A 16,874-nucleotide genomic window follows, 5' to 3' on the forward strand; every position below is an offset into this window, starting at 1 on the left:
GCCTGTCAATAGGAATCAAGTCGGTGAGGGGAAGTTCGTACGGTCGCCTCGTGAGCGTTAAGTCAGTCTCGACTCTTCAGAGTGTTTAGTAAAGTCAAATGGACAAATGTTGTAGTAATTGCATTTGCAACATTCACAATTCGAGATCTACAGACTTCCTATCTCACACAGCTCAGTGTCTTCGGCTGCTTCTTTTTTAATCAAGATTCATTTCTGTACAAATATGCCACGCTTGCTTAACTCAATCATAGCAGTGGAGAGCTACGACGAGGAGTGATTTTCTATACCAAACAAAGAGTTATTTTATGTAACTGTGTCTCTAACTTCTCACGCTATTCTTTTTCTTTTTTCAAGAATTTTCGTCATCTATGTGTTATTAATTTCAGTTTTTCTGGCGTGTTACACAACGTCGGTGTGCTCATTACCATGTGTCCCTGGAATGAGCAGTATGTCTAATGTAATCTGCAGTGTCGATAGAATCATAATGGACCAACATACTTTGCAAAACCACGCGAGCTGGGCGCCTCCCCAGTTGGCGCAGGTGCTGCGAGAGAGGGAATTTGTGTATAGTTCTGAACAACTGCATCGGTCTCTCGCAGACGTATGCACACAGTATTCTGTGCCCATTCACCAAATAAGAAAAGTGGAAGCAACTACGCGCAGCCGGTGCACTACTGAGGTGCAGGACTCACCTGGCGCTGCTGACCGACGCCTGGGACAGCCCGGTGACGCGCACGTTCCTGAACGTGATCCTGAGGTTGATGTTTTTGGTGCCGTCGCTGATCTCGATCAGCGGGACGTCCAGGGGGTCGACGGGCACCACGCCGAGCGAGGGGATGCCTGTGGGCACAGCAGCAGCCTGCCTCAAGGTCAGAGTACGAGCAGTAGTTACCTTATGTTGATTATCAACCCGAGGAAAGCACTCTGTAACTATGAAACTTTATAGCAGTCCTCTATACATTCACCCTTAAGTGCGTCTTGCTTTTTCTCAACTATGAATGACATTATGGAGATCTCTGTTGTAGAAATCAGTCTCAGAAATAATTCTCCGAGTATCTTCCACGCAACAGTTTCTTCAATAAAGAAAACAGAAATGCAGCAGTGGGTGCCATGTCGGGAAAATACGGGGAGTTACGCAGAATTTTGTAGCCCAAAGTAGCAACATTTCTGTTTTACACGTGTAGCGCAGTAGGACCAAACTGAGGAACAAATTGGCGTGGGCACGTAACGAGTGACTAAATGAAACTGACACCACAAAAGTAACAGTAGATAAAATGAATTTGGCAACGGCCTTGCCCCAGTGGATACACCGGTTCCCGTGAGATCACCGAAGTTAAGCGCTGTCGGGCTTGGTCGGCACTTGGATGGGTGACCATCCAGGCCGCCATGCGCCGTTGCCGTTTTTCGGGATGCACTCAGCCTCGTGATGCCAATTGAGGAGCTACTCGACCGAAAAGTACCGGCTTCGGTCAAGAATACCATCATAACGATCAGGTGAGCGGTGTGCTGACCCCATGCCCCTCCTATCCACATCCTCCTCTGAGGATGACACCTCGGTCGTATGGTCCCGATGGGCCACTTGTGTCCTGTAGATGGTTTTTTTTTTTTTAGATAAAATAAATTTACACAAATCCTAGGCAGACGACAAGCTGTGAGTACATACTAGCATCAGACATGTTTGTCTGTCTGTTTATAGACGCTGTCTTCACAATTACTAAACTAATTTTCATGGAGTTTTCAGGCTTAACTTGATCGTAGACAGGAGCAATATATAAGCTTTATTTCATCAAAATTGGAACACGAGAAAAGAAGATGTTTATTTGAAAGTTGTATCTAAAATAATCTGCTCAGCTTAGTAGTACCGATGTTTAATCATCGAGGCATAGTACACCAAAGAACCAATAAATAGCGCTGTTAGTCTTTTTTTAAGTCAGCGACAAATGTATTTTCTGAACTCTACGTCACTGATGGAATTAAGTGTCACAATCTTATCTTTACGAATAAAATCTAAGATTGAACTTATTAGGCTAGGATTTATAGATTTCGTCATTTGGATTTGCAGTTCCTTGTGTTCTCCGTTTTTTCAGTTAAAATTGTTGGATGTAACGTCCACCAGCTATACAAAACATCGTTTTTTCCAAGTTCCCAAACATGTTTCAGCACCTCTGTGCCATCATTAGTAGGTTTCTGTTTTATTTAATCTGTATTGTGAACATTTTTAATAAATGATTACAAAATTATGTGGATATATCGCGACAAACTAAATTACGTTTAGAGCATAAAGTGATAGGTTAACGACAAGCTGTGAGTACATACTAGCATCAGACATGTTTGTCTGTCTGTTTATAGACGCTGTCTTCACAATTACTAAACTAATTTTCATGGAGTTTTCAGGCTTAATTTGATCGTAGACATCAACATCGTCTGGTTGCAGCTGACAAGCTACCTGTAATAAATAATACACAAGTGGTTCTGAAAAACCATGCAAACCGAGTGTAAAGGAAGATTAAGTAGCGCCCTTTGGTTTTCAGCGATGAAAGCAGATTCTGCCAGCATGTAAGTGACGATCGACTGCGCGTACGACGTAGACCTCTTGAACGCTGTCTCGTCCAAGACACACTGCCCTACGCAGGCCTTATGATCTGACGTGCGATAAGCTACAACTCTTATTCATCTTTAGTGTTTCTGGAGGCGACGCTAACCAGCGCTCGGTACGTGAAGAATGTTGGTAGACCCGTCTTTTTGCCGCTCTTGCAACAGGAAAATGATGTGTTGTTCCAACAGGATAATGATCGACCACACACTGCCCGTGAACCTTACAGTGCTCTGCCCTGCATAATCTCCGGACTTGAGCACGCATGGGAGGACAAGAAGTGACTCGTGCAACTCGTCAGTCAACAACAGGTCGTATCCTGCGCGATCTACTGGATGCCAGAGTCAGCACCTGCATTGCCACTCGTGGAGACTACACCACGTACTGATGTGTGTGTCTCAGCATGATTCGATACCTGTTACCTCACTATCGCTTGTACTATTGATTTGTAAATGTAATCATTTCATGTACTCTACGTGCACTCTTGCAACAATAAATCTATTATTTTCCGGTAGTGTAGCACTTATCTTTTGTCTTTTTAAAAATAGGAGTTTTTCTTCTTTTTCCCAACTACAATTTTTATTTCCGGCCAGAGTTTTTTGGGTGTGTAGATCGACAGCTGATCTCGTCCAGCGGTGATATTGTCTAAAATGTTGGGAGCGACTGCAGAACAGGCGAGAAGCCTCGCTTCAGAGCGCAGCGGTGACTAGAAGTCCCGGAACTTGACTTTTGCTCACAAATGATTACGATTACACTAAAGTACCTCTAGGTGTCTCGCTACACACCCTTCTTCAATCAGGGTGGCAAGCGACTAACAAATGACTGCTTCGGTCCATCATTTTCGTGTTTCCGTGAGTTTGCAGCTTTATGGTTCAAATGGCTCTGAGCAGTATGGGACTTACATCTGAGGTCATCAGTCCCCTAGAACTTAGAACTGCTTAAACCTAACTAACCTAAGGACATCACACACATCCATTCCCGAGGCAGGATTCGAACCTGCGACCGTAGCGGCCTCGCGGTTCCACACTGTAGCGCCTAGAATCGCTTGGCCACACCGGCCGGCTGCAGCTTTATGCTGGTTGGTACGGAAGACCAGTGTGTCTGCATAAAGTTTTGTTTTAAACTTCGGAAAACAGCAGCAGAAACGCTCCTAATGTTGAAGAACGCATTTGGAAGTATGCACTTGGAGCCAACGCTTAGGTCAGACGCAGACTTGAATTGGAGTAAGCGTTTCAAAAACGGGCGAACATCGACTGATAATGATGATGAGCGTTCGTGAACTCGTATCACACCAGAAAATGTTCAGAATGTAAGTAATCTGATTCTGAAAATTGTAGACAGACCTCTGCAACACCTTGGGAATAAGTCGTAGATATGCGAGAAGAACTACCCATAAGAACGATTGCGGTGAAGTCTGCGCCACACCTCCCCAAGACATCAGAAGGAACACGCGTTACAACTTGCAGCGAAGATGATGCAAAATTTCTTTCAAAGATTGTCTCTGATGACGAAAATTGTTTTATAGCTAACATTCTCAAAATCACAGCAATCGCCACAGTGGAAGAATCCTTCACCTCGGCCAGACAATCTCGATATGTCAAGAGTAAAATTATGTCCATATAAGGACATGTCGGAAAAAACACCCACTATCGCATATCGTGTACATTACACAACACATTTTTATAAAATCAAAATGCTAGAAGTATGAACCATATGATCTCTCACTCAAGATGAAATTAATGTTGACAGGGCAAAACTGTGAAACAGAAGAAGATATTAAAGTGTAATCTTGGAGCGTATTAAACATAGTGAAGAAGACCGACTTCCACGATGCATTTCAAAAGTTGCAGAAGGGTTGGCATGGGCGTATTCGATCCAAAGATGACTACTGTAAACGTAATGATGCAGAATAAGAAGAAGGTAAGACGTATTAATTTTAAATGATGCTTGTGTGCAACATTGGATACGACCTTGTAGCCTGCGCACAACGCTTGCAGCTCCTTTAAGGAACTGATCACATTTGTGATCGGCTCAGCGGTTTTCACGCTCAGTACGTGATCTGCGATCTGCTTCCACAGAACAGCGTTAAGAATTTTTGCTTTTGCGTTTTTATTTAAATTACTTTGAGGTCCGATGTTTTGACGTTGCGGCAACAAGTAATGTACGCAGCCAGCCGCCAGAATGGTCCACTCTTCATAGTGATATAAAATCATTTTAAAGTCTTTGTCTCATACAAAATAAGCTTAAGAATTCTGAAATTGACGAATGATATAGAACCGATAGCCTTTCTAAACACGCCAGAAAACAGTTCTTAACTTAAATTAGGGCTAGAGTTATATTTTATTTACTTATTTATTTATTTTTTGTAAGTACTGAAATTTTCCCGTCTTGTGTCTCTGAATCTGTTGACCTCAGTGAAACACAATTTTCTTTTGTTGATTACAATAAACTACGTATATTGGTACTGGATCTTTTAAAGTTTTGTAAAGCACTGCGTTTGGTATCTGGTAAAACAAAACTGGCCCAGAAAATTTTGCTTGCGCCATAAGATAGGCAACACAACTTACTTAAGTGCATGAAGTACATCTTAAGGTGCACACCAGTTTTATTTTGTCCACCCAGTGTAAGCTACGGAAAACTGAAAAAATCATCACAAAAAGTATGAAGTTTGAAGTGACTGTTTGCTACAAACACCACGTAAAAAGTTTGAAATTCTCCCATGATAGGCACCTGTGGACTGTCCAATCAGTGCTGGAACTTGCTCTTTATTGAAATGTGTCTAATCTTCGCATTAAGTACACTTTGCTACATGAAATCTGTCAGCCGCAACGAATGCTTTGTGCAGCAGAATGGTAACACATAGGGAGCCGACAGCACCAGTTGGTTCATTGCTGGTGGTTGCATGTTAGCCAGCTATAGCTATCAATAACCAACTACTTCTCTCTCGTCACTGTTTTGTGAAAATTTGATGTTCCAGTAGACCCATCCGTTTTTCAATTTCTTTCAATGTGTTTGTGTAGGTAAAGTGTGAAAGGTGCTACGTTTCCTTGATGTACTTTCAGGAGAGCTCTCCAGCTGTGTGCCCAGATGCTGCTGATCCTTCAAGTATGCAGCTGTCAGCATTTTATAGGGAGTAAGTAAACTGTCAAGGGAGGTTTTCCACGTCTGGAATTGGCACCTCACTTTAACTTCAATGTGTTCCCCGCTGCTCCACGAAGGCATACACGCAACAGCAGTGAGCGGACCAAAAGTAGGGATGACCCGGTAGGTGTCTCACCTGCGGCCACCAGCTTGACGACCACGGCCACCGCCTTCTTTAAACAGTCGTTCACGTCGGGGCTGTCCCTCTTGCAGACTGGGTAGTCAGGAGCTGGAACCAAACGCACAATGATAATTAAACTAAAGTAAGCAGGCAAGTATCAATGTGGTCGACAGATAAAGACAAACACACATACGCACAGTACTACAGTGTTACAGTTACTTGGACCTCGAAGCATGGTGCATATCAATATATTTCACATCAACAAATAATGCCAGAGGTGAAAGTAGTAACACTCAGAAATCCTAGCACTGTCCGTGATCGAACGCGAGACCTCCGGATTCACATACTAACTTTAACATCTTATTGCCTCTCATGCTGTCTGCCCAAACATGACTTGTGCGGCTAGTTCCCCACGCTATGGTGCTAAAAGTTTTGCTAAAGCGTGTAATACTTCTCTTCAGCGTAACATAATGACCACGATTTCTCTTCCAAGCGTCAAATAAACCCCCTTTTCAAAACAGATGTACGATATTTCTTCCAAAACAAGCAGGAAACCTCTTGCAAAGCCTTAGGAACTCTTCTTCTAATGTAAATCAGTGTTAAAGGTCAGTGGTTCTAATAAATGATTACAGCAATCCATATTTCAATGAAGAAGTGTAAATTGATTTGGTCACATTTCAACTCTAAAGCATAAGAAATGAGAACTTTAGTTTCCTTTAAATACTACACTCAGTGAAGAGACAAAATTTACATTCTGCAGTTGTTGACAAAACCGAGGGTTCTTCGTTTTAGATTGAAGAAGAAGGAAGCCTTTAAGAAAAACAGTGACACAATGGCTGATGAAAGTCAGGCCAAACAAGACACCTATGGCGAGCGAAGTGCTTCATGGCACGCAGGTGGCCCTAAAAATAAAGTAAAAGAGAAAACTCGGTCTGGTAAACAGGCCTGCCTTCTTTGTCCTATAAGAGGATCATTGTTTGTTTCAGAAGAGGAGCAATGGCCATTCGACGAGAGTACTCTTGTCTGGTTTTTAGTAGAGTCTTGTTAATTTCAGAAAAAAAGACTTGTCTGTTGTAAGAGACTCACACTCTATAGTAAACAAGTCTTTTTTTGATGTGTGTATAATACGATATGACATAAGCGAACGAGAATAAGCGAAGTAGACTAATTTTAGGGTCGAACGATCACTTACTTCAGGTATCCTTCGAATATTAAAGTCTTTGAACAAGATCCTGAACGTAGGCTTTCCACGACACTTTATTATCTGTCTGAACACGTAGACATTTGAACTGTTCAGCTTCACTCATGGTATGCCCATTCTGTGAAATTAAAACGTCGGGTTTTGTTAAATTGTGTATTAAGAAACTGTAAAACCTGAGTCTTACTGTGATTTAGCGTTAGTTTATTTTCTACAAGCCATGAACTTATGAACTGCACTATTTGACAGAGAACCAGTGTTGCACACAACATCCTTTACTACCAAGCTAGCGTCATCAGCAAACAGAAATGTTTTAGAATTACATGTAATACTAGAGGGCATATCATTTATATGAATAAGGAACAGGAGAGGCCCCAACACTTATCGCTGAGCCCCCCCCCCCCCCTAATTTAACAGTGCCTCACTCAGACAGCACATCACAGCCATACTCAACACTATCAACAACGTCCTTTTGCTGTCTGTTGTTAAAGAGGTGAACCGATTTTGAGCTATTCCCCATATTCCATAATGGTCCATCGCCGGTAGATTAAAAATCGAGAACTGGAGAGGTAAGCATATGTTGAGTGGTGCCTTACAAACAAACACAAAATATTATTTGATGAAACAAAGGTTTTGTCCAGGCTCCAGCATACTTGGATTCTGTAATTAAAGAGGCTGTGGAAATAAGAATTAGTGAGGACAACTTCAACCACGATAGCGGATATAATCTCAACGGTGCGTGGAAGCGAGCTCTCGATGCAGAGAGGAACCAGAGATATTCATCTCAATGTTTACGCTACGACGGGAGCGGTGGTGCCACCAGCGCTGACGTCGTCACCATCTGTTACGGCATTACCTGATTTCTGACCAATCAGACGACGTCTGTGGGCTGTATAAGGCTGCCACAGCAACCGTTTCCTGACGAAGGCGACGAGGGTGATTCTCAAAAATTCGAGGTTTTACTCTGAATTCTTACTGTTTGAGAGGTTGCGATCTTGTTCAAGTGTGACTAACAGACGAAGTAGAGGGATTTCAGGATTGCGTTGCTAGTATCGTATCATGCCTGTGTAGCCCAGACGGAATTATGTTATGTACTGAACTTAAAGACCAGCTGTTGAAAGAGTAGCAGCATTGTACCTGCCCCGATAGCCGCGCCCCTGAAAACACACGCTTCCGGACTGGTGGAAACGCGCCAGTCCCGGGTCGAATCCGACAAGCAGGTTAACGACAAGAGCCGGTGAGTCGTGGTGTCTGGATGTGATTTTTAGGCGGTTTCACACACCTCACTTGGTGAATATCGGTCTGATACCGACGTTTCCCGTTACACTGAGGTGACAAAAGTCATGGGATGCGACCTAATATCGTGTCGGAAGTCATTTTTCCCGGCATAATGGAGCAACTCCATGGGGCATAGACTCAACGAGTTGTCTGAAATCCCCTGCAGAAATAATGAGCCGTCCGTAATTGCCAAAGTGTTGCTTGTGCAGGATTTTGCGCACGAACTGACCTCTCGATTATATCCCCCAAAAGTTCGATGGGATTTTTGTTGGGCGATTGAGTGGCCAAATCATTCTGTTGTACTGTCCAGAGTGTTCTTCAAACCAATCACGAACAATTGTGACCTGGTGACACGACATCGTTGTTTGCGAACATGAAGTCCATAAATGGCTGCAAATGAATCATTTCCAGTTAATGATCGGTTCAATTGGACCAGGCAGAACATTCCATGCAAACACTGCCCACACCATTATAGAGCCACCACCAGCTTGAACAGTAGTGCCTTGTTGACAACTTGAGTTCATCGCTTCGTGGTGTTTGCGCCACACTCGAACCCTACCATGAGCTCTTACCAACTGAAATCCTGTCTCATCTGACCAGGTCACAGTTTTACAGTCGTCTGGGGTCCAACCAATATGGTCACGAGCCCAGGAGAGCTGCTGCAGGCGATGTCGTGCTGTTAGCAGAGGAACTGGCGTCGGTCGTCTGCTGCCACACCCCATTAAAGCCAAATTTCGCAGCGCCGTCCTAGCGGATACGTTAGTCCCACGTTCAACAGTGATTTCTGCGCTTATTTCACGCAGTGACAACTCTACGTAAACACCGCTGCTCGTTAAGTGACGGCCGTCGGTGGTTACGTTGTCCTTGATGAAAATTAATGCCTGAAATTTTATTATTCTCGGCACATTGTGGACACTGTGGACCTAGGTATATTGAATTCCCTGACGATTTTTAGAATGAAATGTCGTATGCGTCTAACTCCAACTACCATTCTAGGTTCAAAGTCTGTTAACTTCCGTCGTGCGGCCACAATCACGTCGGAAATGTTTCCGTGTGAAAAGAATACAAATGACAGTTCCGCGAATGCACTGCCGTTTTATTTCTTGTGTACGTGTTACAACCGACAGCTGTACACCAGCTTATGGTACACCATGACTTTTGTTACCTTGATAAGAACGTTACGCAAACATTTAGAAAACTTCCTCAAATTTTGACACAGAGTTTACTCTTAACGTAGACAGATGCGGTTTACTGATGTCATCCTAGGAGGGGGTGAATTGGGGACTGATGGCCTTAGATGTTTATTCTCTTTATATCCTCTGTTAACAGCAGACAGATTCTTCTCTCTCTCTCTCTGTTTCTCTTCGTGGCGTTGTTCCAGAAGAAGACAGTTGAATAAATTTATGACACCAGCAGCTCACGTAGACTGTGGCAAATATCTATTGCCTACATCGCATATCTCGTGATCTCACGTAGTGACGATGACAATAAAAAAAGAGAAATTAAAGAACTAACGGAAACTTAAGGACTAATGTTGGCACGCGCCGTGTATTAATCAGATATGAAGATTAGCTGTAAAAAACATGTTGCATCACAGATGGCGTAATCTCCTCCTTCCGTTGTCAATATGTAACTAGATACTAGATTTTGCAGGTTTTGTTCGACATGTTTCTGCCAGGTACTTTGCCTGTTATTCTCTAGTGACATTTTCCTTCTGGTAACAAGCTATTGCATAATATAAACTGCTCACGTCCCGCAGAACTGGTTGTGAAGGCTGCTGTCGGCGACAGGTGGGACTCTTCCGTGGCGACTGGAGAAAACGAAAGCGACGTAGCAAAGCTAATAGCTGGGTACACATCAGCAGGTTGCGAAGCTGCTGTCTAGGAGTGCCTCAGAGCCTTCATGCACACTTTTACTGATCTACCACAAGGCTCCAAGTTGGATTCGCTAATATTCCCATTGTACGTAAATAAACCTACATCATACACCGGTGAAACAGCAGTAATATTTGTTATCTATGCGGGAGTCAAAATCAAGTACACCAAAAAAGTTTTAAGGAAACAGAGATAGCTAATTACGTATCCAATGAGAAAATATGATTGCCCTGAACATCTAATGCAACACATTTTTTCTCTGATAGCAGTTTAGTTTTATTCAGGATTCCAACACACCATATTATCCCCACTTTTTTGCTACAAACCATATTATTCAGCATTGTCTCCGTTCAATGCGACGACCTTACTCCATATTACCGGGAGTGCCTGTATGCCTGTCGACGACGGACCCAAAATCTTGCTGCATCAATGATCTCCCATGTTCCACACAGCACTTACCGTGGAATGCATCCTTCATTGGGCCAAACAGATGGGAGTCGGGAGGTGCGAGATCTGGACTGTAGGGTCGATGAGGAAGAAGAGTCCAATGAGGTTTCGTGAGCTCCTCTCGGGTTTCCAGAATAGAGTGAGGCCTTCTGTTGTCACGGAGATGAAAAAGTTCGCTAGCATTTTTGTGGAGTCGTTTCTTCAGTTTCCTGAGGGTAGCACGATACACTTCACAGTTGATCGTTGCACCATGATGGAGGACGTATGATGTATCATGCAGCGTAACTTGCTGTGACAGTGCGAGAGAGAGACAAAGATATTGTTTATTACTCTGTGGCGGTCAGCGCTCACATAATTATTCTTAGGATATAGAGTTTTTTGTTCTTGTTAAGAGTAATTTTAGGAGAGGAGAGCCATTCTTGTGATGTAAAAAATCGACGCCATTGAGAGTTTTTGATTCACATTGTAAAATATAAGTGCATATGGAAGGAAATCAGTTAATAGAACAATAAAATATTGTTCATTTCAAGAAGGTACGTCTTATTATACACCCAGCGATATACTGCTATTTTGATTTACTAATAAACAACAGCTGAGAACAGTTCCGACGGGAGCGTTCAGTTCTAGTGAAATAGTTCGATGTTTTCTTCGGAAAAGAAGTCACTTCATGGATCATTCAAATCCACAATAGTAACTGGACATTTCTCAGAACTGAAAGCAATCCGATTGCTATGCAACAGAGCCCCGAAGAATATTTCTCCGTACTTTGGTTACCACTTTCAGCTCAATACGGTATCTGCAGCATCTGGAGCAGATTTCTAGAACAGCGGAAGCGTGTAATCACTATTAGTTTCACACACCGCCCTGTGTACGCTGTATGTATTTACCCACAACAGTGAACATACAGTTACTCACACACATAGAAAGACAAATACTAGGTGGTGTGGGGAAACATTTCAGTATAAAGGCCCTGTAGAGCTAAACAGTAATTAGCCTAGTAATAAATGGAGTCTTTATAGATGTCTACCGTTAGACAGGACACGATCCTGATACAACACTCATAGTGAACCTGCAATATAAATATGTTAGTAATTTAGTAATTAATGTTTCATTGTGTGTATATATGTCTAGTTTTATAGAGTAACTACATTATGGTCCTTTGTATGTTTCATGCTAACTGAACGTGCGGGAGTATCTTGTGAAGAGAACGAGTGCGCCGTCCCAGCAGTCGAGCAGAAACTTCAAAAAGGCCATAACATTTGAGTTACTAGCTTTCTGGAGCATTTATGCATTTAGTGACCTTTCATCTATTAATTTTCTAAGTATAAATAGTGTTGCTATATTACTTTTACTAGAATTCCAGTATTTCAGTAGATATAGTAAGACAATATTTTATGTGTTATCTATGTACTGTGTTCGTGTCACATTGTAAAGTGTACATTAACAGCATTAGAACATTAACGTTTTTTGCGTGTGTAAAAGTTCAATAGTCACTTTTGTAGGACTTATTTAGAGGAGAAACTGTCAATTGCTCATTTACATGGTGATAACTAGATCTATGTTCAAAGCCAGTAAGCAAGCACGCATCACAATGCCACCAAATGAATTAAATAGTGTGAATGCATTGTCAACTAGTGCCACAGAATTTAATACCGCCGTAGTTAGCGATATGTCGATTACGGCTGAGCAACCAGCAATAATTAATGCGCTCACGCCGTCGACACAAACGGTTGCTATTTCCGACATTCATATGTCGAAAGAAGTCCAGAGAAATATGCAGCAACCAACAAAAAACATGAATTTCATCTCTGACACAGACGCGTGCGAAAACGAAATGACTGTACCGAAAATTGTGTCGGTACAATCCTCATTAAGCCCAGTGCAATCGCCAATTGCTGAGAATACCGATTTGTTATCCCAGCTGATGTCAACTTTGACTGTCATAACACAAGGGATTAAGGCATTGGAAACTACGCAATCCACTTTTGCAAATGACATGAATCGTAGATTCCAAGTATTGGAGAGTGCGCAATTTAATTTGGCTCAGGAGCAATCTAATAAACTAAAAGAAATAAATGATAAGATTACTGAAAAATTCCAGAGTTTGGAAACAAAGCAGAGTCACTTGATTACCAGTCAGGCACAACTCATAGTTACACCAAGAACAACAGTATCAGGAATTAAGAAACAAATACAAAGACATCTTATGTCGTCAAGATACACTAAATCATCTAGTGCAGGAAGTTATTCATGTACAGAACACTATTGCGCAAGACGTGAATACAATTAAGCACGATAACGAGCAAGCTGTCATTGAGCTTACTCGGAGGATAGACACTCTCAGTCTCGAAGGCGAGAAACACATAGAGAAACGTTTCAATGAACATAAGATCGCATTCTCTAAGGACATTGAAGATTGGGCGAAAGAGCAAACCGAGACAGTGCGAAATTATGTTGACAAAACCTTGAAAGAAACGGTTTCTAACGGGCAAGTTAACAACGAAGCTGCACAAGAACAACTTAAAGCAGAAGTTAAGGAGATTAAGGAGAATATAGGAGATGAATTTCCTGCTTGGAAAGCAAAGATAGAAAATACATTAAAAGCATGCCATCAAGGTCTAGTTAATACTAGAGGGGCACATACTACTTGCAGTTTATCAAAGGAAGACATTGTTGTTGTTGTTGTTGTGGTCTTCAGTCCTGAGACTGGTTTGATGCAGCTCTCCATGCTACTCTATCCTGTGCAAGCTTTTTCATCTCCCAGTACCTACTGCAACCTACATCCTTCTGAATCTGCTTAGTGTATTCATCTCTTGGTCTCCCCCTACGATTTTTTACCCTCCACGCTGCCCTGCAATACTAAATTGGTGATCCCTTGATGCCTCAGAACATTTCCTACCAACCGATCCCTTCTTCTGGTCAAGTTGTGCCACAGACTTCTCCTCTCCCCAATCCAATTCAATACTTCCTCATTAGTTATGTGATCTACCCATCTAATCTTCAGCATTCTTCTGTAGCACCACATTTCGAAAGCTTCTATTCTCTTCTTGTCCAAACTATTTATCGTCCATGTTTCACTTCCATACATGGCTACACTCCATACGAATACTTTCAGAAATGACTTCCTGACACTTAAATCAATACTGGATGTTAACAAATTTCTCTTCTTCAGAAACGCTTTCCTTGCCATTGCCAGCCTACATTTTATATCCTCTCTACTTCGACCATCATCAGTTATTTTGCTCCCCAAATAGCAAAACTCCTTTACTACTTTAAGTGCCTCATTTCCTAATCTAATTCCCTCAGCATCACCCGACTTAATTAGACTACATTCCATTATCCTTGTTTTGCTTTTGTTGATGTTCATCTTACATCCTCCTTTCAAGACACTGTCCATTCCATTCAACTGTTCTTCCAAGTCCTTTGCTGCCTCTGACAGAATTACAATGTCATCGGCGAACCTCAGAGTTTTTATTTCTTCTCCCAGAATTTTAATACCTACTCCGAATTTTTCCTTTGTTTCCTTTACTGCTTGCTCAATATACAGATTGAACAACATCGGGGAGAGGCTACAACCCTGTCTTACTCCCTTCCCAACCACTGCTTCCCTTTCATGTCCCTCGACTCTTATAACTGCCATCTGGTTTCTGTACAAATTGTAAATAGCCTTTCGCTCCCTGTATTTTACCCCTGCCACCTTTAGAATTTGAAAGAGAGTATTCCAGTCAACATTGTCAAAAGCTTTCTCTAAGTCTACAAATGCTAGAAACGTAGGTTTGCCTTTCCTTAATCTTTCTTCTAAGATAAGTCGTAAGGTCAGTATTGCCTCACGTGTTCCAGTGTTTCTACGGAATCCAAACTGATCTTCCCCGAGGTTGGCATCTACTAGTTTTTCCATTCGTCTGTAAAGAATTCGTGTTAGTATTTTGCAGCTGTGACTTATTAAGCTGATAGTTCGGTAATTTTCACATCTGTCAACACCTGCTTTCTTTGGGATTGGAATTATTATATTCTTCTTGAAGTCTGAGGGTATTTCGCCTGTTTCATACATCTTGCTCACCAGATGGTAGAGTTTTGTCAGGACTGGCTCTCCCACGGCCGTCAGTAGTTCCAATGGAATATTGTCTACTCCGGGGGCCTTGTTTCGACTCAGGTCTTTCAGTGCTCTGTCAAACTCTTCACGCAGTATCGTATCTCCCATTTCATCTTCATCTACATCCTCTTCCATTTCCATAATATTGTCCTCAAGTACATCGCCCTTGTATAGATCCTCTATATACTCCTTCCACCTTTCTGCTTTCCCTTCTTTGCTTAGAACTGGGTTTCCATCTGAGCTCTTGATATTCATACAAGTCGTTCTCTTATCTCCAAAGGTCTCTTTAATTTTCCTGTAGGCGGTATCTATCTTACCCCTAGTGAGACAGGCCTCTACATCCTTACATTTGTCCTCTAGCCATCCCTGCTTAGCCATTTTGCACTTCCTGTCGATCTCATTTTTGAGACGTTTGTATTCCTTTTTGCCTGTTTCACTTACTGCATTTTTATATTTTCTCCTTTCATCAATTAAATTCAATATTTCTTCTGTTACCCAAGGATTTCTACTAGCCCTCGTCTTTTTACCTACTTGATCCTCTGCTGCCTTCACTACTTCATTCCTCAAAGCTACCCATTCTTCTTCTACTGTATTTATTTCCCCCATTCCTGTCAATTGCTCCCTTATGCTCTCCCTGAATCTCTGTACAACCTCTGGTTCTTTTAGTTTATCCAGGTCCCATCTCCTTAAATTCCCACCTTTTTGCAGTTTCTTCAGTTTTAATCTACAGGTCATAAGCAATAGATTGTGGTCAGAGTCCACATCTGCCCCTGGAAATGTCTTACAATTTAAAACCTGGTTCCTAAATCTCTGTCTTACCATTATATAATCTATCTGATACATTTTAGTATCTCCAGGGTTCTTTCATGTGTACAACCTTCTTTCATGATTCTTAAACCAAGTGTTAGTTATGATTATGTTGTGCTCTGTGCAAAATTCTACAAGGCGGCTTCCTCTTTCATTTCTGTCCCCCAATCCATATTCACCTACTATGTTTCCTTCTCTCCCTTTTCCTACACTCGAATTCCAGTCACCCATGACTATTAAATTTTCGTCTCCCTTCACAATCTGAATAATTTCTTTTATTTCATCATACATTTCTTCAATTTCTTCGTCATCTGCAGAGCTAGTTGGCATATAAACTTGTACTACTGTAGTAGGTGTGGGCTTCGTATCTATCTTGGCCACAATAATGCGTTCACTATGCTGTTTGTAGTAGCTTACCCGCATTCCTATTTTCCTATTCATTATTAAACCTACTCCTGCATTACCCCTATTTGATTTTGTGTTTATAACCCTGTAGTCACCTGACCAGAAGTCTTGTTCCTCCTGCCACAGAACTTCACTAATTCCCACTATATCTAACTTCAACCTATCCATTTCCCTTTTTAAATTTTCTAACCTACCTGCCCGATTAAGGGATCTGACATTCCACGCTCCGATCCGTAGAACGCCAGTTTTCTTTCTCCTGATAACGACATCCTCTTGAGTAGTCCCCGCCCGGAGATCCGAATGGGGGACTATTTTACCTCCGGAATATTTTACCCAAGAGGACGCCATCATCATGTAATCATACATTAAAGCTGCATGCCCTCGGGAAAAATTACGGCTGTAGTTTCCCCTTGCTTTCAGCCGTTCGCAGTACCAGCACAGCAAGGCCGTTTTGGTTATTGTTACAAGGCCAGATCATTCAATCATCCAGACTGTTGCCCTTGCAACTACTGAAAAGGCTGCTGCCCCTCTTCAGGAACCACACGTTTGTCTGGCCTCTCAACAGATACCCCTCCGTTGTGGTTGCACCTACGGTACGGCTATCTGTATCGCTGAGGCACGCAAGCCTCCCCACCAACGGCAAGGTCCATGGTTCATGGGGGGAGGAAGACATTATTCCTGATGAAACCAGTGAAACCGAATCCATGCAACAATATCCATGTATTGGTGCATATTGACGTAATCAACCTGAAACAAATTATCGAGATTATCATTCGCCGCGAAGTAGCCACCAGAATACACCTGTGACTATGAATGAAGAAAAAATGCTTAAATATCGTCAATTCCAGATATTTATTCCCGAAAGGAAGTCGATCAATCCCGTGGTATTTATCAAGCAATTTAAAGGGATATTGCCG

The 16,874-nt window shown here is 42.1% G+C and overlaps 1 protein-coding gene and 1 pseudogene across 1 annotated transcript in view; one reads left to right on the forward strand and one right to left on the reverse strand.

Moving 5' to 3' along the window:
• Positions 1 to 16,874, reverse strand: part of LOC124711561 (protein takeout-like) — a 68,632-nt gene that overhangs the window by 27,901 nt on the left and 23,857 nt on the right. The window contains exons 2-3 of the mRNA XM_047241700.1: positions 5,871 to 5,963; positions 693 to 840 (exon numbers count right to left, since the gene is read on the reverse strand). Coding sequence (XP_047097656.1) covers positions 693 to 840; positions 5,871 to 5,963 — 241 coding nt within the window. The remainder of the gene's footprint in view (positions 1 to 692; positions 841 to 5,870; positions 5,964 to 16,874) is intronic.
• On the forward strand, positions 1,283 to 1,400 carry LOC124712672 (annotated as a pseudogene).

This window comes from Schistocerca piceifrons, chromosome 8 (genome assembly GCF_021461385.2).
Source record: "Schistocerca piceifrons isolate TAMUIC-IGC-003096 chromosome 8, iqSchPice1.1, whole genome shotgun sequence".
NCBI classification, from domain to species: domain Eukaryota; kingdom Metazoa; phylum Arthropoda; class Insecta; order Orthoptera; family Acrididae; genus Schistocerca; species Schistocerca piceifrons.